Source organism: Chelonoidis abingdonii, chromosome 17 (assembly GCF_003597395.2).
Source record: "Chelonoidis abingdonii isolate Lonesome George chromosome 17, CheloAbing_2.0, whole genome shotgun sequence".
In the NCBI taxonomy this organism is placed as follows: domain Eukaryota; kingdom Metazoa; phylum Chordata; order Testudines; family Testudinidae; genus Chelonoidis; species Chelonoidis abingdonii.
In genome coordinates this window covers 35,727,887-35,752,971 of record NC_133785.1, presented here as the reverse complement: position 1 = coordinate 35,752,971, position 25,085 = coordinate 35,727,887, and the positions used below count along the sequence as shown (strand labels likewise).

General features: G+C 43.1%; 1 protein-coding gene across 1 annotated transcript in view; it reads right to left on the bottom strand.

The window, feature by feature from the left end:
• The window catches only part of PRICKLE2 (prickle planar cell polarity protein 2), a 192,542-nt gene extending 167,917 nt beyond the window's left edge, over positions 1-24,625 (bottom strand). Inside the window, exons 1-2 of the mRNA XM_032801038.1 lie at positions 24,563-24,625; positions 24,093-24,178 (exon numbers count right to left, since the gene is read on the bottom strand). Of these exons, the coding sequence (XP_032656929.1) occupies positions 24,093-24,178; positions 24,563-24,604 (128 nt within the window). The 5' untranslated portion in view covers positions 24,605-24,625. The remainder of the gene's footprint in view (positions 1-24,092; positions 24,179-24,562) is intronic.
• Between the last annotated feature and the right edge of the window lie 460 nt (positions 24,626-25,085).

The window sequence follows — 25,085 nt, the reverse complement described above, 5'->3', positions numbered from 1 at the left end:
ATCCAGGTCCTATTTCAGTCAGTGGCAAAACTCCTATTGACTTCAGTGGGGGCAGGATCTCCTATCAAGCCTAGACTATTTCAGGACAAAAAGGGTAAACAGTTATTGTGAGTGATTGAAAAGAGGAGTTAGAACAAAAAATGTGGACCTGGCCCAGGACTGGGGCTCCTACACACTACAATTATGTAACGATTGCCAGCACCCTGAGAAATTGTATATTATATGGCCATAAGGTTAGGGAATCCATTTTTTTTTATGCAATATTATGTAAAGGGTCTGCTCCATGAATCTCTGAGCAACAAGGGAATGTTTCATTGTCCCCTTTTTTCTACTTTGGAGATTTTTGCAAGTTCCAGCATTATCCAGAAAAACCTGAAAGAACAGAAGATCAGCTTAAAATAAATTAAGTGATAAAACTTGACTGGAAGATTACCTATTACAAAGGTTTTAGCTGTCACATATAAAAACATAGTAATGAAAAAATGTGATAGACTATCTAGTTGGACTTTATTGCACTAAGAAAACAGTGCAGCATTTCCTTAATCCTGTCACTGGGACACTGGGGTATTGAAGGTGTGAATTTGGTACACTGAGAGGAAACTGATGTGCTCTTTGAAGCACACTTGGCAGCACTCGACTGGTTAATGCTGTGAGGTTTTAAAAGCCTTTTGTATGTATTGCATGAGAGTCCTTTAAATGATTATAGTTAAACAGTAATCTTGCATGGAGGTCCACACTTTAATATAAGAAAATATTTTAACTGTGTATTTAAGTAGTTTCACGTCTATTGACATTGGCAAAGTTGAGTCTTTAGACTAGAAGGTCTTCAGAACAATGCAGGCCTGTCATTAGCACAGTCATTTTAATGATGTGTTGATAAATACACATTAATGCTGAAGAACCCCTATCAAACTATTATAAATCCTAACTTCCCAACTGGTCAATATTCTGAAGCACTCTTCTTTTGCTACCTGTGGTGTCTCGTGCAGCTCCCACAATGTGGGGGAAGCCTGCATGGCAGGAGAGGAGACAACCAGAGACTGTATTTTTGTTCTGTATTTGTGCAGCACTTGGCAAAATGTGGACCTGGCCCAGGACTGGGGCTCCTACACACTACAATAATAACATCATCTTCTAGGGTAAGGAAATCTATCGCAGAGTTACACAAACAAAAATATAGACACTACTGAGTTCACGTGTGGACATATTTTTCTATACAGCTTTGGATTTCTCCTATCTATGCCATTCCCAGGATACTACTATTGTAAGTGGTAGCAGATATCAGGACCTATCAAGTCATCCTCCTGTTGGAGGTGAAATCAGTGATATGGAATCAGGGTATATTCTCAGTTCAGTTTGGTTTAGACTATATTCCCTAGTCCTGGAACAAAGGTGGTTACAAACAGCATGCAAGCAATCCCCTGCTATAGGAATCTCAGGCAAATAACCAACACCCAGGTCCCAGGGAGCAACTCTGCCTCCAGAACTGACTCTGGGTAGAAAAATGGAGGCAGAGAGCAATTCCTTTATCCATGCCACAGCTCCGCCCCAAAACATGCTGCCTCGCAAAACTAACACTACAAACATTTCCTAGAAGACTGAACAGCGCTCACGTTAAGATGAAGAACTTTTTAAAAAATTTTTTTAAAAAGAGGCCTATCTGTAACAGCACCATCTGGTGACTGCTCCCATAACACCACTCAGACATTCATAACAGGATAAATGTTAGCATATAAAAGACTTTCCAGCACAGAGTGTACTGTGCAAGGTTTACTAAACTGTTATTATTTCAAATATTTTGAGTAGAAGGTATTTTCAAATGTCAAATATCCATATTTGAAACATGGGCAATAGAAACCTCCCCAATCAAAACTGATTCCTCATCTGCTCCCTGCTATGTATCAGCATGTGGGGAAATGAGCCACAGAACTCATTTTTGCTTCTGCATCCCAGCTGCTGCTGCTGGCACTGGTTTCCCGTTATTATAGTTATTTCCTTCCAGCACATCACTGGTAACTCAGCTCTCGCCTCCAAGATTCCAGAAGGAAAAACCAGGGGCGGCTCCAGACCCCAGCACACCAAGCGCATGCTTGGGGCGGCATGCTGCGGGGGGCACTCTGCCAGTCACCAGGAAGGCAGCAGGCAGCTCGGTGGACCTCCCACAGGCGTGCCTGCGGAGGGTCCGCTGTTCCTGTGACTCCAGTGGACCTCCCGCAGGCATGCCTGCGGAGGGTCCGCTGGTCCCGCGACTCCGGTGGAGCCGCGGGATCAGTTCCCGGCAACCAGCAGAGCGCCCCCTGCAGCACGCCACCCTGCTTGGGGCGGCGAAATGTCTAGAGCCGCCCCTGGGAAAAACTAATCTACGGTCACAACCACAGGTGTGGCCTGTTATCTCAACTAAACAGCACTGGAACACAGAAATTGCCATGTAGGATCCGAACAATGGGCCACCTGGTCCAGGATCCAGCATCTCCAACAGTGACCAGTACTAAATGATGCACTGAGAGTTCCAAGTGGGCAGTTAGGCCTCAGTCCAGCAAAGCATTTAAGCACCTCCATGTCTTTCTGCCTGCGAGCAGGGACGACTCATGTCCTTCAAGTTACGCATTGGGCTAAAATGATTTGCTGTATCAGGGAATAATCTGCCAATGGAGAAAGTCTCTTTCTAACACACTCAGCGGTCATTTTAAGCCCAAAGGCCTTAAGGTTCATGTCCCTTACAAACTCTGAGGGCTTTTTAACTCCTTACTAATATAACTCTGCATGATTCTGATACTATATCATTCCAGTTAATCTTTAATCATAGATTCATAGAACTGGAAAAGCCTCAGGAGGTCCTCCAGTCCTGGACTAAGCATTATCTAGACCATCCCTGACAGGTGTTTGTCTAACCTGCTCTTAAAAACCTCCAATGATGGAGATTCCAAAACCTCCCTAGGCAATTTATTCCAGTACTTGACCACCCTGACAGGAAGTTTTTCCTAATGTCCAACCTAAACCTCCCTTGCTGCAATTTAAGCCCATTGTTTCTTGCTCTAGCATCAGAGGTTAAGAAGAACAATTTTTCTCCCTCCTCCTTCTAACAACCTTTTATCTACTTGAAAACTGTTATCATGTCTCCTCTCAGTCTTCTCTTCTCCAGACTAAACAAACCCAATTTTTTCAATCTTCCCTCATAAGTCATGTATTCTAGACCTTTGCATTCTTGTTGCTCTTCTCTGGACTTTCTCCAATTTATCCACATCCTTCCTGAAATGTGGTGCCCAGAACCGGACACAATACTCCAGCTGAGGCCTGAGTAGAGCAGAATAATTACTTCTCATGTCTTGCTTATAACATTCCTGCTAATACAGCCCAGAATGATGTTCGCTTTTTTTTACAATAGTGTTACTCTGTTGACTCATATTTAGCTTGCGATCCCCTATGACCCCAGATCACTTTCCGCAGTGCGCCTTCCTAGGCAGTCCTTTCCCATTTTGTATGTGTGCAACTGATTGTTCCTTCCTAAGTGGAGGACTTTGCATTTGTCCTTATTGAATTTCATCCTATTAACATCAGACCATTTCTCCAGTTTGTCCAGACCTTTTTGAAGTTTAATCCTGTCCTGCAAAGCACTTGCAACCCCTCCCAGCGCAGTATCATCCACAAACTTTATAAGTATACTGTCTATGCTAGAGAGTGCTGCATACTACTGTAAAACCTCTTCAACATTTCCATGCTTCTCTAACTGTTCTTTACAATCCACAGACACTCGGTAACAACATTTACATAACCAAAATTTCATGCTATCTACACATGACTATCACTATAGTTACCAGCCCCCCTGTTCAATACAATGATGCTCATACTTTCTGCACACAGTCGGTGTAAAGCCCTTAGAGACTGTTTTGACTCTGCACAATTTGAACAGAAAGGGACTGGTTGCCAAGGGGGAATGTTGAAATCCTTCTAGATGAATGGCAAATTCTAAAATTCAGTATAGAATTCTATGGGTCCGCCTTAAAGTACATGGGCCAAATTGTAATATCAGAAATGCAGCTGTATTGAATATTCAAATACGCCACAATGAAGTAAAACAATGTAAAGTTTAAATTGAACACAGGCTTGGCATTTTCACAATCATACAACTGCTTGCTGAACAAATACCGACACATCTCACTTCTTCAACGATGCACAATATGAAATACAGACCATTTAAGCATATTTTTCCCCTCCCCCTTAAAAGAAGCACTTAATAGACATGAAGGAGTTCAGTGAGAAACAGTGCCAGTGTTGGATTTACTATTTAAAATGGTGTGTTTCTGTCTATGGCACTGCATTAAGCAAGCTACAGCCTCGATTTTGACTTCAGCAGGAATGCTCAGTGTGCATAATGAATCACTTGCCTAGGCCTTCGCAGGACTGGGGACTTAACTAACATGTTTGCGGTTTGATGAATTTGCACATGTGAGTAACTTTACTAACAGAAAGAGCCTCACTGACTTCAGAGTGACTACACACGTGAGCAAGATGGCGAGGCTGTAAACATCATAATTAAGGCCCGATCCTGCTAGCCTTACTCATAAGTAAGATTCTACCTACCAGGAATGCCACTGAAATCCATGGGGGTATTGGCAGAGTATGGCACTTTCCCGACGAGAAAGGTGGCATAGTCTGGCCATTGGACTTGGCCAGGATCGTGTCTCTCTTTTCTGCTGTGAAGCAGTTCTGACACTTTTGGGTGAAATACATATAATCTAATATTGTCTAGATACCATTCAAGAACTCTCTGATTTGTAATAGTGCCCACAGCTATACCCACTGGCAGGGAAAGACTCCTTCAGACATATCCCTACAATGCTGATATCTTTCATCATTACTCCTCTTTGTCTCTCAAAATGTATCTTTCTTAGCTTTAAACCCCTGAGGCTTGGTGTACCAACGGGCTGAACACTAATCAATATGAGAAGCTACTGAACCAGCTTCAGTGGTGGCCACATATATTACATATACAGCTGCACTGCAATTAACTTCTAAAATATATGATTCAAGCAGTTTTTTCCCTTTATTAAACAGAAAAATACTCAGCTAGGCATTATATGGTGCCCTCTGCTGTACACTGATACACATGCTCCTTTATGTAAAATGAAGAACCAATGAGTGATTTTAATATTTATAATTTTACTTTGGATTAAATGTTTATTAAAGTTAAATGTTTGTGCAATTGAGATGCTGAGCATAATACTAATGCCTGGAGATTTCTCCCATTAGACACTTTCAAATATTCATGTTTCATATGCCACAGATGCATAACCTTTGCAGAAAGTAAATGCAGTCTCTGCTGGAATTTCGTGATGTGCAGTTTGGACTTGATTTATTTATGTCTCTGAAAATAACAACGGAAAATCAGAGCAAACAATGTGGCTTCATTATTCCAGAATGTATCAGATAGTTTGCATACTTAGCCGAATTTCACATCTATTACAGGTACAAGCTAAATCCATCACATGACAATATGGAACCATTTTTCTTCTGCAAGAACATCATTATTTCTGGTATTAGGAAGAAAAATCACCATAATAAAAACAAATTCAAATGCATCTATTTAAAGCCTTAAATGCACGATATTACTAATCTGTACAAACTGCAGCAAATAATATTAACTTTTATTGTATTCACATTTCTCCACCTTCCTTAAAGCTGACATTTCAAGGAGATACAGTTCAAGCACATTTTCTTTATGGCACAGAATACAGATTTAATACAGTAGGAACGCAGCTTTGTTATAAATGTTACAATTAGTTCTGCATGTGAGAAGAGAAAGCAATTCTGTATCTTGCATTGTTCTCGACTGATTGCCTGTTCTTTAATAGTCATGCGTTTTAAGTAAAAGCATGACTTTTAGAGCTACAGTCCTTAAATAATGTGTCGAAAGTAAAGGCATGGTTGTTAGGACTCAAGTCTATTGGGGTCTGGTAAAGCTGGCCTATTTTTATCGCCAGGCGCATGATGCAAACACCATCCGATTTGTGCCTTCTATGCAGAAGACAAACAATAGTTACGAACTTTGTGGAATGGAACACAACCGGCAAGAGAGATTCCTTTCAGCACAGACAAGAAAAGTCCTTCAGTCTTTGCAGCCTGACACGTTGCCCTTCAAATGGCACTTTGCTCAAATAGGTTCATTGCCATAAACAATTAGTATTTATGATTTGTTAAGAACTAAGCACAGGACGTATAGACAAAATTACAACCGTCCATGGCCCAAGGAGCTATGCCCATTGCTCTGTTTTCCCAGTGTTCATGAGTCTATGATAGATTCCCTTCTCCTGTGCATAGTTCACGACTAACAGAAGTGCATGGCTACTCAACCATAGCCAGATTAAGTTTGTTGAAATTTCACAGCACCCAGATTTTACTTTGAGTTTCAGGTTTACGCAAACCTAAAACTTGTCATAACAAAGCTCATCTATTTAATTAGGAAATCAACTACATTCTCCCATATTCTCTTCACACATACATTCCAAAAGGCCTGATAGCTCTCATTCCCTCACTCCCAACTGATGCAATCTTCTGGGGAAAGGGACTGCACGTGACAGCATTAGCCAGAAAATTAGAATTTTTTCTATGGAAAATTTAAATTTTTGATGAAAATTCAAAACCCCAAAATATTTCAATATGGAAATGCCACCACAGTGCCCCATGGAAGTTGTAGTTTGGGTGCCTTCTGGTCCCATTCTCTTCAATAGGAGATGAGACCTCTCACGATGCACCATGGTCCTGCACTTGGAGAGGGGAGGTGGTATAGCATGGAAATCTCTGACCACAGTGCATCATGAGAGATATTGTCCAGGCAGGGAGCGTAGCCTAGGATTACCAACCCTCCAGGATTGTCCTGGAGTCCCCCAGAATTAATTATGTCATCTGATGAAACCTCCAAGAATCTGTCCAACCAAAGTTAGCAAACCTAACCTGGCCCCCAAGAGGAGAATGAGGATGTGAGGCAAAGAAAATACAACTCCCATGAGGCATTGTGGGTGAATATCCAAATCTAAATATTTCCAGAAAAAAAAAGTTTTGAGGGAAGTTTTTGACCAGCCCTAATTGCTTCTCCAGTCCAATGGTCAAAAAGGGACCAGAGCAAGGGCCTTCACATCATTAGACACCCTCTCGTCAGAGGCTAATATGAAACAGTACAAGATCTAGGGGTAGTTCTCTCACAGAAATCCCAGCTACTGGAGTCGATGAAGGCTGCCCCGTAGCCTCACAGACAGGGCTCTACATACTCTGGTCTTGTAGTGTGGACCGGTCACTGTGACAGAGTGGGATGTGTCTGGGTCAAAGACACATCCCACATCCACACAAAATGTTGTATTTTAACCTCCATTTTGTGTTACATGCTGAACTCATGTCTAACCTGGCCCAACGCAAGGTTATCACACCGTGTATTTCAGTCAGCAGCCTTGCCCCAAAGAGGTGTTTGACATCTCATTGAAGACTCTCCTGGAGAAGCCATCACAGAGCAGATCTGAAACCATCAACTCTGGTTGCTTCTAAACTGCTGGCCCAACCCCATGGAACAATGGACTCTCTGTAAAGAAGCCCAGAGTGGGCAAGGGACAAACATGGCACAAGAGAACATGGCAAAAGGAGACAGACACTGTATTCAAGGGTGAGTGCTTCTCTGTGGAGTGGGATCTCACCATTGCCACAGGGAAGCAGGAGAGGAGAGGGCTGGCGGGGGGGGGGGGGGATCTGCCCAATCTGAAACACTGACAAGACTTTGGACCCACAGAAGTGATCAGATCAAACAAAGGGAGGGGGCATCTCAAGACTTCTGTTAGTTTTCAAAGATCTGTAACTCTCAAGTGCTTTTAAAAGTTAAATGACTATGGTTAAGAAATTCCTTTGCTAAGCCTGGGTCCCTTGCTTTCCTGCCACACTGTGCCTATAGGAGTTAAACTAGAAGCCAGAATGCCCACAGCCTTGTTGGAGCTTTAGGGTTGTATGTGTAAGCAACTGAGGGCCTCGGGAGGTCTGACAACTGTTTTCAGGTCCTGGGAAGCTGGATTGCAGAGTCCCACATCCCAAGGAAGGATGTCAGACAAAAGGCCTGAGCCTGGGAGTGTGCCCTGTGGATCCAGAGCTAGAGACAGGCCAGACCCAGTTAATTTACAATGAAATGGATCCCAGAGCTTGGGTTGACTTATAACAGATGGGGGCCCTACAGAATGGCACTGGGCCAGGATGTAATAGTCACACGATGGAAAAGCAGAATTTCCCATCAAATGCAAAATGCCAGTTCCACATAATTATCATCATCATCTCACCAGCAGCAAGCAGTACAAACTGTCAAACTGCCCTACTGAAGCAGAAGTTGAATTTCACCCTTCCCCTGCAAATCTCAAAAAAAGCCTGGTCCAGCTGTTTTGTTTTTTCCCTGTGGAGCAGCAAGGACTGGCAATGCCTCGATATTTGTGCCAGCATATACTGAGGTGACGGGGAGAGATGATGACAAGTGAAAAGCCCTCCTTCAACCCCACTGAATTCTCTAGTCTGGCTAGTTTATGCATGCTTCTCTCCACACATCGGTCTTCTGCACAGCAGCCCATGTGTGAAATTACCAGCACTAATGCTGTCCCTGCAATGGCCAAGGTACAAACTGAATGGTGGTTTGTAAAACACAGCAGATGGAAGGAGGAAAGAGCAGACCCGTAGGCTTGTCACTGAGGCAATATATATTTACGGAGATTGTAAGCGCCTTGCAGCAGGGACCGTCTGGTCCGTGTTTGCCCAGTGCCTAGCACAATGGGGTCTTGAGCAACGGTTGGGCCCTTTAGGTGCTACCACCATACAAATCAATAATATATGTTTTGAGGGTAGGGAGGGAGTGAAAGGATTTGTATATCTGCCTTGTATGGAATAATATTAATTGTACTAATCATTAATGGAATCTTCCCCTCCTCCTCACCTGGCTAACGGTGATACCAAAACATAAGTGGCCAGTTCCCCTCCCCATAATGTTCATGCCTCGAGCTGGGCTAAGTATTTTTTATTTTTGCTAACAATTGCCCTTTTCCCAGTGCCAGGATTGTCTGTGAACTTACCTGTCTAACTCTAATTTGCACCAATTGTTTCCAATTCATTATGAGGATTAATTTAGAAGCTTCATTTCCAGCATTAGACTTGCTTTTCAGTTCAAGTTTCCTACATGCAGCAGTACCCAAGGAACCCCTCCTCTGAACAGGTCCCAGAGAAAGCAGGTGAAAACATTCCCTATTTCGATTTTCTCATAAACCTTTCAACAGAATGTCTATTTTCAACAAAACATGTTTATGGCATTTTCACATTTTTTTCTTTCAATCAGGTTTGCCCCAGATTCTCCATCCTTGCTGAATGATAAACATTCCATCTCTTTTGCCCACTCTGGGTGACTGTCAGCTCTCCAGGGACTGCGTTACTCTGCGTTTGTACAGCTCCTAACACAATAGGGTCCTGTTCTTGGGGCTTTAGGCATCACAGTAATATACAATAGTTACAGCAGAACCTCAAAGTTACAAACACCGGAGAGTTACAAACTGACCCGTCAACCATGTGTCTCATTTGGAACCAGAATTACACAATCAGGCAGCAGCAGAGACCAACAAGAAAAGCAAATACAGTACGCTACTGTGTCAAATGTAAACTACTAAAAAAAAGGGGAAAAACAGCATTTTTCTTCTGTATAGCAAAGTTTCAAAGCTGGTACTAAGTCAATGTTCAGCTGTAAGCTTTTAAAACAACCACCATAATGTTTTGTTGAATTACGAACGTTTCAGAGTTATGAACAACCTCCATTCCTGAGATGTTTGTAACTCTGAGGTTCTACTGCATAGTACATCCTTGCTGCACCAGAAATACAACATATTTCTAAAATATTATCAGAAAGAGCAGAGAAAGATAGCAACAGGGAACTAGGTACTGGGAGCCAATTCCCTTTTCTTTCTAGAGCAATTATCATCAAACGTACAATGTTATTTGCACCCTTTGCGTGCGCACAGGAGTCAGATGATAGCTGTGAAACTTCATTTCTTCTAACAGATCCTCCTACAGAAACTTTTCTAGCCAGCTGAAGAGAATTAGTCACCACATCTTGGTTCCTCCACCCCCAACCTGTGCAGTTGTGTGAAAACATTCCAGTACTCTTCAAGGAATGACAGACTTGAGGTGCTCATCAGCCAAGAGGCACAGCAAATATTCTTGACCATTTGCACGGTTACAATGTGCACAAAATACCAGTGATACTCACTGTTCCGTTTGCAGAGTACACAGTTAAAATAAAGGAGCCAGGAACCACACAAGACACATTCAGAAGGTTTCCTATGGTTACTGCTGCCATGGAAATCATTTTCATCAGTATGGGCTCAGAAATATCTGGCTACACAACTAGAAAACATGCTCCAGTCCCAGTTAAAAAAAAAATTGGACCTATAAGAAAAAATAGAAAATAAAGAAAAATAAGCTTGAAGCTTGGGTCTGGTCTACACTGAGGGTTTTAGCCACCAGCATAGTTGCACTGATGCAAGCCCGTAGCATAGACTTGACAAACACCATCACAGTGCAATGGGCACTGGGCAACTTCTCCTGATTCCTATCCGGGGGTGAGCTGAACGGGTACAACTCAGGCTTCACTGGTTTAAATCACATCTGTGCACATTCGCACTATTTCAGCTACCCCAGGGCTAAAATACCTACTGTGGAAAAGGCCTTAGAAATGAACTTGTAAGTGCTTTGAGACTTTGGCAGCTCTGGGTAATTGGCTGCAACTCCCAATAGTTTATAATGAAGCTGAATTTGTTCCGGTGGGTAAGTTAGTGAAAGAACAACAGACCTTTGTAAACCTGTTAGCCACAATGGCTAATGCAACTGCAATTTCACTAACTACATGTGATTTGCTCAAACCTCTAATATTCTCACTCCCCAAGTTGCCAGGGGCTTCCCTTTTCTCACTCATGAATTCTAGCGGATTGGTGACAAGAGATCGGAGGAGGAAAGGTCGTGGTGGTGGTGGCGGTGGGGTGGGTAGCTAATTGGTCACAGCTGTGACCAAACAGCTCCAATTTCGTATGCCAAAAGCGGCACCCAGCTGGAAAGTGTGCTGCGGCAAATGGTTAGCATGCTGGTTAGGTGGAGTTTGATCCCTTCTCAAGGGCATAGCAAAGTGCTTCAGGAGCATCCCTTGCAGATACAGAGGCAGAGGGACTCATCTATCTACAGGCTTTCCCACCCCACCCCCGCAGAGGGACTTCAGTAATTATATTTCTGTAGCTTCCTTATCTCCCAAAGCAGCCATGTCTTTTATCATTGCAGCAGTAGCATGTGCACCAGGACAACTGATACCGAATGAACTATTTGCCGTGATGACGGAGTGCTAAGCATCACCCCCCTTAGTAATAATAACAGTCATTCTTAGCATTTCAAGCGCCAAGCTTTGGAGTCAGATCACTGCAGAGCGTAAGAACCATACATGGAGGAAGAAATACCCAGGCTGTTTCTACTTAATGCACAAGTGCACTGTGATGTTTGTAGCTCCAGCCTAACTTCTGCGGTTACTGCTCTCTCAGGCCCCGATCCTGGCTGGAGCTCAATTTTAATGGACCTCTCTGTGCCTAGACGGAGCACCACTGACTTCAGCACAACTCCATGTAAGTGCAGAGCTCCGTGAGGATGAAGGCTTGGAGTCCAAATTCACACAATGTCCTCAGCTCCACAGGGATCAGACTGTCGTCGGAGGCGGTCAGCGCCTTGCAGATCCTGGCTGTACGCTATGGAACACCCGTACCGCACCGACGGGAGTACAAGTGAACAACAAAGTGAGTGATTTCCAGTTGAGAGATCATTTCCCTTACATGGATCTAAACGAGGAGCAGCTCCACTGAAACTAATGGAAGAATAGATTGGTGTAAAAACAGTGCAACAGGACCATAAACAACAACAAGCATTTTACTGCACATGCAGCACTATGTTTTAAACACCTAGACATACCAAAACTTAATTGGAAAGATTGTCTGTGTAGCAACAGCCATGCCTGTATGGCTTACGCAGAAATTTGTTTTCTTTATAATCAGACAAATTAAAAATAGTATCACGAATTCCTTAAACGTTAGCTAATGACCACAGATCAGCATCATGTTGGGTGCACTGCTTACAGAACCGTCACCCCTGATTTCCTGTGTGACAACAGCCTGGTTATTCATGGTAGAAAAATTAAATGTACAGTTGAAATTCACAAACAAGCTATTATGAGATCATCAGGCAAAAATCTGAGCTGATGCTGTTTGCCGTTACTTAAGCTTTTCCGTATACTTAGAGGACCAAGATTTCTATAAGAAGATAGTAGTCAATTAGAATGTAATAGATTATTAAAGTAGTGAATCACTGATACAATCATTAATGGATTACAATTGAATGTACAATTGAAAACTGAAAGAATGTGGAAAGGTTTTTAAAGATGAACAATAGACTAGGGAAGAGAATCTCTGGAAAGAAGTGAGAACAATTATCCTTAACGGGGAACAAATTAAAGACAAGGGCCTGACTTCTGCTGCTGGAGCTCAGCGTAGGTACTGCACTGCTTTACAGCAGAATCTGGCTGCAGAAATGTTTTTGTCTTAAGAAAATGAATCCCGACTCTCTATGAAAGGCTGCAAAGTGAAATACTGGCCAGGAAAAAAGGGATCTTTTTTAGACTAGCACATTTCAGTTTTTTAAGTCCCTTCTCTCTTAGACTATAAGCCCTCTAGTGAAGGCGTAGGAGTTTCTCTCAAAGCGTAAATGCCCATTCGTACTACAATCCCCATTCCCCACCCATGGTGGAGATAATGATACTAATACTGAGCCCTTTTGATTGGGCCTCATGCACTGAGCACTGCACAAACATTCATTAGCCTCCTCAACCACCCCGCAGAGAAATAGTACTATCCCCATTTTACTGGGTGGGGAAACAGGTATACAGGGCTGCATTGTAGCTTTCCCAGCTTCAGCCATGCTCCAGGGATTCCCAGAAGTATTCTCCCTGCAGGAGGCTGAGAGGTAGAGGGTACTATGGGGGAAACCAAGTGAGCACCCTCTTGAAAGGGTCCAATGTACCCTCCCTCCCACAATGGTCCCAGAGCCCCTCCTCACCAGCCACAACCCAACCCAGCTAACAGGCTCCCAGTTGGGCTCACAAAGCACAAGGTATGGGATTCTTGAAGGCTGACAGTTAATCAAGTAGAATTAGAATCCATGAGTTCCCCGTTCCCAGTCCTGTGCTGACTCTACTAGACCAGATGGCTTCCCAGGATAGGTCTACCCTGCAAATGAAGTCTGGCTGCAGTGTGGGTAGGCGTATCCCCGCTAGCTTTCATCTAGATAGCATGGGCAACAAAAGCAGTGAAGACAAGACAGTGAGGAACCCAGAGCAGGCCAGCAACCCAAGTCCTTAGGGTCCTCAGCGAGCATGGAATGGGGCAGCTAGCATGCGCTGAAGCCTGTGTGGGCCACATCCTCACTCCCGCTGTTAGCCACATCAACTGGACGAAAGCTGGCTCGGCTGTGCACTGCAATCAAACCTGCATTCATGGTGTAGACGTACCCTGAGACGCAGAGTCGATTTATCGAATAAGAAAATTTAAATTAACAATAAAAAAAAACCGTACTCACACCTAGATGGCAATAAACCACAGCTGCACTACGATAAGCCACTAAGCCAAATGACATCTGCAACAATCAAGCCCTTATGCTGGTGTAATTAAGGCCAACTAAAAGCCTAATAAATGTGTATGCCTTACCATCTTAAGGACAACCACACCTGGCCTCTGTCAGAATACTGGAGGAAGTTATTATTATAGTATTACAGACAATTACCTAAAGGCATATTGTGCTTGGCACTGTATATGTGTACACACACACACGCACGCGCAAAGATGTGGTTCCTTTCCCAAAGAGCTTGCAAAGTGAAGAGAAAACAGAGTGGGAGAAGGCAAGTATTATTATCCCCATTGTCCAGATGGGAAATTGAGGCATCATCGAGAAGATCTGAAATTGAATCCAGACCACCCCACTTACCAGTCCTGTGGCTTAACCACAAGATCATCCTTCTTTTATGGAAGTGAGCACCACACTGAAGGACCTTCAAGTCTAAGGAAAAGGACCTTATCCAGGAAAATTCACTCCCAGGAATTGGCAGCAAGAACACCTGAGACAATCTCAACAGCTTCTACCAGCCAGGAGAGACTCAGGATCCAACTCTGCTCTGAGTTACACCAGTTTTACACCAGCCACAGCCCATCTCTTGTGACTTCATGGGAGTAATTCCCAACTTACAGTAGCATAAGTGGAAGCAGAATCAAACCTTCATTCTCTTATATCAGAGGCCTTCAAAGATCTTTGCAACGTGGACCATATCTTAATAGAGAGAGAAGCCTCGTGGACATCTCCCACTGACAATGTCATGGACACCCTCTCCTTCCTATTTGTTATCCCATAATGTCCTGGTGGCAACTATAGCCATTATTTCCAGTGAAAAGTAATACTGGGGAAATATTGAATGTATTTTTAGTTGACTTTGGTGCAATGTGGCACCTAGAAACAAAAAATTGCCAACATCACGTGGGCTGACAACTCTCCAGGGCTCTTCACCAAGTGCTAGGAGGGCCACCGGTGGACCACAGTCTGAGAAACACTGTTTCCGTAAATCATGTCCTTTAGATGTCTTTACACACTCTTTTAATTTTTAGCTGTGTTTCCCTTCTCTGTACCTAGGTATTTTTCTCACCAACCCACTAGTGTTACTCCGAATCTTTTCACTCTTAAGATCTTGAATTGCTAGTTTAAAAACCACTCTGCTATCCTAAAGCAGCAGTTCTCAAATGTTCAAGTGATCTGAATGAATGAAGGGCTATTCAATCCCACAAACATTCGGTCAGCGATGGCTATATTGACTTCTACCATCCATGATGGAGCTCTGCTTCTGAAGCGTTGGGCACTTCTCAAGAGATTGCTCCCACTGAGGGAACCCAGCCCCTTCCAACACTCATTGAGCCAGATGGCATGTGAAGTGCTGATGATAAATACAAGGCTCAGGCCCTTTCAGGAAATAAATAGTAGCCAACTACACATTGTTACTATGCAAATCGGAAACCTGACTTGAAAATTAGAACAATATCACTGCAATAGCTCTACACAAGGGAGCTTTGCTACAGAGTACTGGGACTTCACCAAAGGCAAGTTCTTTTACGTAAATATGTGAGATGCCTTCAGATCCATCTACCGACTGAATCCCCTCAACAACTACACAACAGAATATTGTAGAATTCAGATCAAAAAGTTTGATCAAAGCAACCACCCTCCGCCCCAAAAAATTCTTTCACTTCACAAGTTCTCCAACTGCTGCTAATCAGTTCCTTTCATACCAAGCATTATTTCATTTACAGGCATCTAGCACAAAACGGCCTTGCTTCCTGATTGTGGATTCTAAGCAATACAAATAAATATCAACCTTACTAAGTAGTAAAATGACATGTCTTCTCAATTACTCATAGGACGCAATGCCTACTCAACACAGCAAGAACCCTTCATCTATGGGGTAGCAGAAATAAGAAAACTGATTGCCTTCCCCCCACTCCCGCTGAGAACTTGGTCCAGTATGCAGATTATCTGAAGCATGAACGTCATTGCAGCAGGACAACCTCATGAAACAAATTGTAATGGCTACCATTTTTTCCTCCTGGCACCCCATAAAGGAGAGAGTCTAGCAGTCAAGGCTATAACTTGGGAAAATGGTGCTGTATTGAAATATGAGCCATGTCAACAGGCAGAGCCACTGAAACCTCATCCAGTCCCACAAAGGCCTTATGAGAAGGTAGGCACTGATTTATACCTGGCCGTCAAAGAATTATTTAATAGTCACAGATTCTTATTCTTGGCATCCAGAAATTTACACACTGCACAGTACTAAGAGTAAGTCTTCTCCAGACATGGAATTCCAGATGAAGTCATTAGCAATAATGGGCCCCAATTTTCCAGTGCAGATTTTAGGCAATTTGCCAGAGATGGGGATTTTGATCTCAAAAAATCAAGTCCAAATTACCACCAATCATATGGACTTGTGGAAAGGTCTAAAAGGATAGTAAAGAACCTTACAAAGAAAACTTTTGAGAGTGGGGGTGATTTGTATAAACTTTACTGGTTTACTGAAGTACGCCTCTGGAGAATGGCTTTTCTCCAACTCAGCAGTTAATGGGAAGAAGGATCCGATCTAATTCACCAACTTCCTGAAATCTCATCACAAAGAAGCCATACAAAGATGAAAGAAAATCAGAAGTGGAAGGAGAAAGATTATTTTGACAAAAAAGCCCATGATCTCCCATCTCTTAACCCAGGTGATAGAGTGTGCCTGAGGAATCACACCTCTAACACTTCCCTACCTCACAGAATGCTGTAAGGACAAATACATTAAAAATTGTGAGGTGCTCAGAGGCCCATATAAGTACCATAGATAGATCAATAATATTAACACTGTTTTTTCATTGAAAACCTACAGAGAGAAGTCATAAAATAATAAATTAGGTCCCAATACTACAAACACATCTACACATGCTTAACCTAACACATGTAAGTAAATGGGACCATTGAACTCAGATGCTTAAAGTTACATGCAGGCACAAGTATCTTGCTAAGTCGGATTTTTGTCTGTATAACTCAATAGCAGCACAATTTAGTTTCTAGTTTATGTCTCAGAACAGAAGGCTGAAGAACTTCAACTTTGGCAAGAAATTATTTTCCCTTTCTTAGGGTTCACTGGTTGATGGATCAATTTTACAATCACTGAAGACAATGTAAATGTTTTTCTTAGAAGTATTTTATAGCGTTCAATAAAAATACATTCATTTACATTTGGTCGGTCTTTTGAGTTGGCCACAATTACTATTGTATGTCAGAGCATTAGATTACTTCCAGGGCTTTATAGTACACACATACAGTTAAACAAGAAGCAAACAAGTATAAATTCTCACAGGTATGTGGAGATAAATTGTCCCATTGGGGTTAATTTTAAGTCCTGATGTAAAGTCAATGGGCCAAAGCAGCAACTCCAATGTATCTATCGTATGTCTACACTGCAGTTAGACACTTGTGGCTGGCCCATGCCGGCTGACTCAGGTTTATGGGACTCTGGCTATGGGACAGTTTAATTGCAGTGTAGATTTCCAGGCTTGGATTGCAGCCCGAGCTCTGGGACCCTCCCACCTTGCTGGGCTCCCAAGGCATTTAACGGTGCAGAGCAAGAACATGCAGAAATGAATGCTGATAGACTCAACATTAACTGCAGAAGATATAATGTCATGTAGAACAGTTCTCCATGAGATAGACCCTTCTTTACTCACTCTGTAGAACCCCAAAACACATGGCATTCCAAGGAATGGCTTCTGGAGATGGGAATGGAAGAGTATTTGTGGTCATTAGGTTCAATATTCTTCCCAATCCCACCAGTACAGTTTTGTCTATTTCAGCAACCCACCACAAAAACTGAATAAGATAACATGGCCTTAAGCTACTGCAATGGAAGTGATATGAACAGAAGCTCAAACAGGATAAGATTGTGTAAGGTATGCTCATGGTCTGCAAACTAAAAGCTTTAAAAAAAAAATGCAAGGACGTGTAGAATATCTGAATCCTAAAGGAGATAGTGATGCAAAGCATGTTTATTCATGAAAGGAAACGACTGCAAGCAGTGTAAAAAGGCTGAAAACATATGGAAGCAATAATCTGTATTTCCTTTTTTTTTTTAAGCCAGAGACAAATGCTTCAGAATTCACTGTTATTATTCATGTGCTACACTGAAAACATTGTTGTTTCTGCCCTTTGGAAGCTACACCAGTAATCAAACTGAAGACCAAAAGCTGGCCAGGGACGTGAATATCCCCAGAGAAGAATATGACTCCAATATATGCAGATTTGGGTTATGTACAAATATAGAATTACTAGTTTCAGAGTAGCAGCCATGTTAGTCTGTATCCGTAAAAAGAACAGGAGTACTTGTGGCACCTTAGAGACTAACAAATTTATTTGAGCATAAACTTTAGTGGGCTACAGCCCACTTCTTCAGATGCATAGAATGGAACATATCGTAAGGAGATATATATACATATAGAACATGAAAAGGTGGAAGTAGCCATACCAACTCTAAGAAGCTAATTAATTGAGATGGTCTGAAATGGGCCATCTTGATTATCACTACAAAAGCTTTTTTTTTCCTGCTGATAATAGCTCATCTTAATCAATTAGCCTCTTAGCGTTGGCACATTAGTCCCTAGGATAGATGTACCTCTGGGAATACACAGGTACATCACCTCATCTAGAGATTTGCCTAGTTTTACAATAGGCTACATTAAAAAGCACTAGCAAAGTCAGTACAAACTAAAATTTCATATAATAACTTATTTATACCACTCTATATGCTGTACAATATTTATATCCCAATTGATTTATTTGATAATTATATGGTAAAAATGAAAACGTACACAAGTTTTCAGTACTAGCGTGGCTGCAACACTTGCGTCTTTTTATGTCTGATTTTGTAAGCAAGCAGTTTTTTAGTGAGGTGACACTTGGATACACAAGATAAAGCAGACTCCTGAAAGGGGTACAGTCATCTGGAAAGGTTCAGAGACACTGCCCGAAAGGACTCAGCTGAGATCAAGGGCTAGGCCCTGTACAAACATACAGTAAGAGACAGTCCCTATCCCCAAAGAATTTACCTCCTAAATAAAGCAGACAAAGGTTGGGCCTGTCACCACACAGAGATGAGGTGATTTCCCCGAAATCACACAGCAACTAGGTGTCTTGCCTCTGTCCACTAAAACACAACACCTCTATATAAATCTAGGATCCTCTTTCCTTGAGGCATTGTATGTTTTATGAACACAGTGAATGCTTTCAACAGCTCTCTCCATGGGATTTCATTCATTAATGTTAAATATTACCGAGCCGAGAAGATGGTTGAACAAATGGTTTCCCTTCTTTTAAAGATTCTGCTTTACAGTGTCTTTTTAAGTACTGGGCAATGCTTGTTCCATAAACATAAGCCAAAGTTATGGAGACTGTAAAACAATTTTAACAGGCTACTTGAGGAGAAGTGGAACTTTTGACCATCAAAATATGACTTAGGGAAAAAATGTTGCAGCATGTTACAGGGACAAGAATTCAATAAACAACACAAATGTGATTTCACAGTGGCCGTCAAAAACTAAAAGCATTAGCATCATTTTTTATGGCACATTTATTACGGCTATTTAAAGCTATTGCAAATGAGAAGCATAACTATGGCAACAAAGATTTTCTGCAAGAGTTCGGCCAATTTTAAAAATAGTATCTATCTTAGGTTTTATAATGCCACCTGTCAGCACGGCATCTGGGCACCTTCCATGTAAAGCCAATAGCAACAGCGAAGTCTCCAGTGAATTTCATGGAGTCTCTGGCACTTCTCCATTTAAGAACATAAGAGAGGTCATACTGGATTAGACCAGTGGTCCATCTAGCCCCGTAACCTGTCTTCTGACAGTGGCCAGTGCCAGATGCTTCAGCGGCAATGAACAAAACAGGACAATTCTTGAGTGATCCATCCTCTGTCATCGACTCCCAGATTCTGACAGTCAGAAGCTTAGGGACACCCAGAGCATGGGATTGTGTCCCTGACCATCTTGGCTAGTAGTCACTGATGGACCTGTCCTCCATGAACTTACCTTGTTATTTTTGAACCACGTTATAATTTGGCCCTCACAACATCTCCTGGCAATGAGTTCCATAGATTGACGGCACATTGTGTGAAGTATTTCCCTATGTTTATTTTAAAGCTGTGGCTTATCAATTTTGTTTGGTTGACCCCTAGTTTGAAAGTAAATGCCGGTCTAAAAAGGTAAATAACTTGCCTATTCCCTTTCTCCAATCAGGATTTTAGAGACCTCTATCATACCCCCTTTTGTCTCTTTTCCAAGCTGAACAGTCCCAGTCTTTTGAATCTCTCCTAATATGAAAGCTGTTCCATAACCCTGATCATCTTTGTTTCCCTTTTCTGTACCAGTGCTAATCTCTCTTTTTTGAGATGGGATGACCAGAACTGCATGCAGGATTCAAGGTGTGGGCGAACCATGGATTTACAGAGTGGCATTATGATATTTTCTGTCTTATTATCTGTCCCTTTTCTAATGGTTTCTAACATTCTGTTGGTTTATTTGACTGCCAATGCACACTGAGTGGATGTTTTCAGAGAACTAACCATGAGGACGCCAAGATCTCTGTCTTGACTGGTAACAACTAAACTAGACCCCATCAGTACTTTAATGGATCAGGCCTATGGTAAGATGAATATTCATGGAGAAATTATGAGGTTAAACTCTGCTTGGAGTAGGGGGTTTTGTGTGTGGCGGGGGGAAGACTAGGTGGGGGGCATTGGAAATAAAAGGGGTGTTTGACTTGTGAGGGTCACTGATGGTGAAAAGGCTCTCTGAAAGAGGAAACACATCTAAATAATACAGAGCAGTAGATGATACACCAAAATCAGACAGCATGCGGCAGGCAGCATGCGTGATTGAGTTCAACACTATATTTTAAAAGTGGCACTAAAAGCAATTTCAAGTATAACTTTCTCCAATGTCCATATGAAAGGACTAGCAAAAACTTCAGGGTGGCAAAAGCAGCATGAGCCATTTTGCTGCTTGGTACTCATTTGACACCTTTAAGGTTTGCATATTCATACTAATTGCATTAGGAACAGGCTATAAATTCCTTTCCCTTTTCTCTCCTCTGACCACCTATTTTGCAGGCTTTTCTTCGGCCAGACGTTATGCACAAGACACTTCTAATGGCTATTCAGTCACTCAACTGCAGTGACAGCTTTATTTAATGCAAAGCTTGTTAACAAGTTGAATGGCAAAGAGTTTAATGTAATGCAGATCTGATTAGGAAACAGCAGCCAGACTCCTAAGGAGCTGGAGATTTTATTGAATAATATTTCACTTTCTCGCACAACGCCACCTTTCAAGTGCCAGCCTATATTAAATACTGAACGAGGAATCTGTTGTTTACATTATGGGTCATTTTCAGGAACATAACCATACACGAATATTTGTCTTTTTATACCTTTAATTCACAGTCGACTGTAATAAAAGAAAACATGTTATTAAAGTAAAAAGTCACTTTGCTGTTCAAGACCACTGGGAAATTGCAGGCTACAATAGCTACTGTTTGATAGTCATGTCTTTGGAGGAATGCAGCACAGAACTGATGTCTAGTGATGACTAAATTCAGTCTTGATTCTTTTTTTTTAAAAAAAAAACACTATTTTTCTTCTCTTTTTGCTAAATCACTGCAAACTGAAAATTTAAATTCTGAATTATAATTGGTGGGGGATCAGTGATGCACAAACTTCCATGGCCTTCATATGGGTCTTGTGCATATATAAGGGCCCAAATTTAAAGAATTTGTTGCATATGATTTATTCTTACTTGCATCCATTGAAATACATCTTAAAAATGCTGGCACATTACCATAGGAAGTCCACAAGCTTACATGAATGTGACATTGTGATGTAAAGATATGATTAATACTATTCATTCATCATTATAAATCAAGATCATTTGAAAACCCCCTTTCCTTTTAAATTATTATTTCACTTCCTATAAATTAGACATAGTCGTCTTATTCTGAAGGCAGAAATAGTTTGGAAGAATGTAATTTATTTATGAATGGTTTCCTTCAAACAGGAAGCATGCATATGCTTCCAAGAATGATAATTTCAATCAATAATCAAAATCAACTCCATACCCGAAAAAAGTGACTTTCCAATTAATGTGAAAACATAAAAATCTCTGAGATCTGTCAGGACACAATTTTGCTTGCTTGTTAACATGGACCTATAGATCATGCCCCAAACTGCAGCTAATTAGAACACACACAATTCCACGTAATTATATATACCACATAAAGCTTGCCTCAGCAACTGGGATGAATTCCACTTTCAGTATCTGCATGCTTATAAATTCCTCTCTCCCTGATGTATGTTGTAAATTCCCATCTTTGAAGCCCAAGTCCAATTTACATTTATCAGCAAAAGTACACTGTTAAAGGATTACAAAAAGGCTTACGAACTGCTAGCAGTTAATTGACATGGACTTGTACATCCCCTTAAACTATTGTTTCTTTCAATTTCACACAGCAGTTTAATGCAGAATCATAGAATATCAGGGTTGGAAGGGACCTCAGGAGGTCATCTAGTCCAACCCCCTGCTCAAAGAGGACAAATCCCCAGACAGATTTTTGCCCCAGATCCCTACATAGCCCCCCTCAAGGACTGAGCTCACAACCCTGGCTTTAGCAGGCCAATGCTCAGACTACTGAGCTATTGTTCATGAACCCCCCCAGTACTAGTTAAATGTACTTTTTTCCATATTCAGCAGGTCTATTCTCCCATGAGTGTGTGACCTACAAAAGGAACTGTTATTAATATTTGCCTACTTATAAGTCCTAGGCACTAATGGGAGAACAGACCTCTCAAAAGTAAAAATGAATGTATCTCCACTGTATATATTTATTTAAGTAGGTAAATTAGCTGGCTTCATTTTACTTGATTATATATTCTTATATTTAGGCAATTAAAAATAATTATATGGGAGCTGGTACAGTCACCAATGTAACAAAACAGCTAAAAGAGGTTCTAATTTACGCACATGGGCTATCAACATAAGAACACAAAAATGGCCATTCTGGGTCAGACCAAAGATCCATCTAGCCCAGAGTCCTGTCTTCTGACAGTGGCCAATGCCAGGTGGCCCAAAGGGAATAAACAGAACAGGGAATCATCAAGTGATCCAGTCCCTGTCGCCTACTCTCAGCTTCTGGCAAACAGAGGCTAGGGACATGGTCCCTGCCTATCCTGGCTAATAGCCATTGATGTATCCTCCATTAATTTATCCCAGGCCAAGGGGGGTGGCGGGAAGCCATGGCCAGTACAGTCCCTCGACCCGCGGCACTTCCCGCCACCCCCACTGGCCTGGGACGGCAAACTGCGGCCACTGGAAGGTGCGATCGGCTGAATTGGCCGACATAGCAGATAAACCAACCAGCCCAGCCTGCCAGGATGCTTACCATGGTGAGCCAGATGCCAGAGGTTGCCAACCCCCGATATAGAATCATAATGGAATAGACCTCGAAAAGTCCTCTAGTCCAGTCCCCTGCACTCCCGGCAGGACTAAGTATTATTTAGACCATCTCTGACAGGTGTTTGTCTAACTTGCTCTTAAAAACCTCCAATGATGGAGATTCCAAAACTTCCCTAGACAATTTATTCCAGGCATCATTCATGCCAAATAAATTAATCCAGCCAGTTCCAGCATTATATTATTCATGTCCCTCATTTTGAGTCTACAGTTCAATCTGATGAGCGAGACCCAATTGTTAGGGGGACAGCAGAAGCCACAAAGTTGAATTGGGCATGTCGAAAGCAGTGGCAGCTGGGTGGGCAGGTCAGAAACAAGCAGCCCATCATTCTAGCACACAGGGGGGAAAAAATAAGTGCTTAGAAATGTTGGTGTTTCTCTTGCTCTGAGTGGACGGATTTCCGTGCTTAACAATCCCAATGCATAATATCAGAAATCCACCTGTGCCCAGGAGGGAAGCAACTTTCTTAGGAAGAAGACAAAACCAACAGTACGTTGAAAATGACCAAACATGACAGGTAGCAGATCTAGGGTCACAATTCAACAGTCACAGCTGATTTAAATAAATAAACAATTAAAAACCCCATGGTGCCATATTTTCAAACTGGAGCGGAACAGTAAAAGTTCTGAAGCACAGTAGCAATGAAAGGAGAGTGAAACCCCAACCGAAGGACACCGAGATAAGCATGGCTGGTCACACCTGGGAAAGGCCATTGAAGGGTGCACCGCTGCTGCATCTCCTCTTTGATCCTTCCGGTGGAAAAACAAAGTGAGGAAATTCACACACAAATCACCCCCTTTTGCATTCCGGGAATGAACTTTGTGGCCTGCCCGTGATCCAGTTAAGGAGGAAACTGTAAACCATGCAGGGGTTCCTACCTCCATTTATGCAAGGCAAACCCAGGGCACTGCTCGCCACACGCGTTGCAGGGCTGCCCTCGCTCCGGCTCGCCCAGGGCAGTCAGCTTTGAGAAAAGAAAGCAAAGCAACATGATTTCCCCGCCAACTAAACCAGCCTCCACCCCCCAGTGCCGGCCGGGGCTCTGATCTCCCACCCAGGTAAGTCTGAAGCCGGTCCCGGCTAGCTCCGGACAAAGGCAGGGCGAGCCCCGCTGGATGCGGCTCCCTGGGTCCGTGCCTGGGAGCCACCTTCTGCGGCACCTGCAGCGCGTGTGGCTGGGGGATCGCGCAGCGGACTCCGGGCGCCGGCTCGGATCCGCAGGGGCAGCAACGGGGGGCTGCTCGGGCTCGCCGGGGCCACCGGGCGGGGAAGCGGCGGGGCGCCCCCCGGAGCAGGTCCGGTCCCGAGCCCTGGCCGCAGCGCACCCCGGGGAGCCGGGCGCACTCACCGATCTGCAGGAGAGCCGCTTCCGAGAGCCCCGGCTGAACATGGCAGCGCCCGGCCCCCGGCTACCGCTCCCCGCTGTCCGTGTGCAAGAGAGCGCGGCCGGCACAGCCCTGCGCCCGCAGCCGGCGAGCCAGCGCCCCGCCCGCCTCCCTCCCACCGGCTCCCTGGACCCCTCCCGGCTCCCTGCCTGCCCCTTCCACTGCCCGCCTCCCCGGGACCCCGTCCTGCCTCCTCCCCGCTGCCTGCCTGCCCCTTCCACTGCTTGGCTCCCCGGGCTTCTGTCCTGTCCCTTCCCCTTCCACTGCCCGGCTCCCCGGAACCCTGCCTGCTCCCTGCCTGCCCCTCGTCCGCCCCCTTCCACTGCCCCCTTCTAATAATTGCAGCAGCTTCCCTTACAGTTGTTGGCTTTTTAAGTGAATATTTTATTGAATTCAATATGAAAATAAATGTACTCAGTACCATAGCCCTTGGCATGTTATTCAATTTATTTTATGCTGTCCCCACAGTTCCAGTTGTCAGTAAGC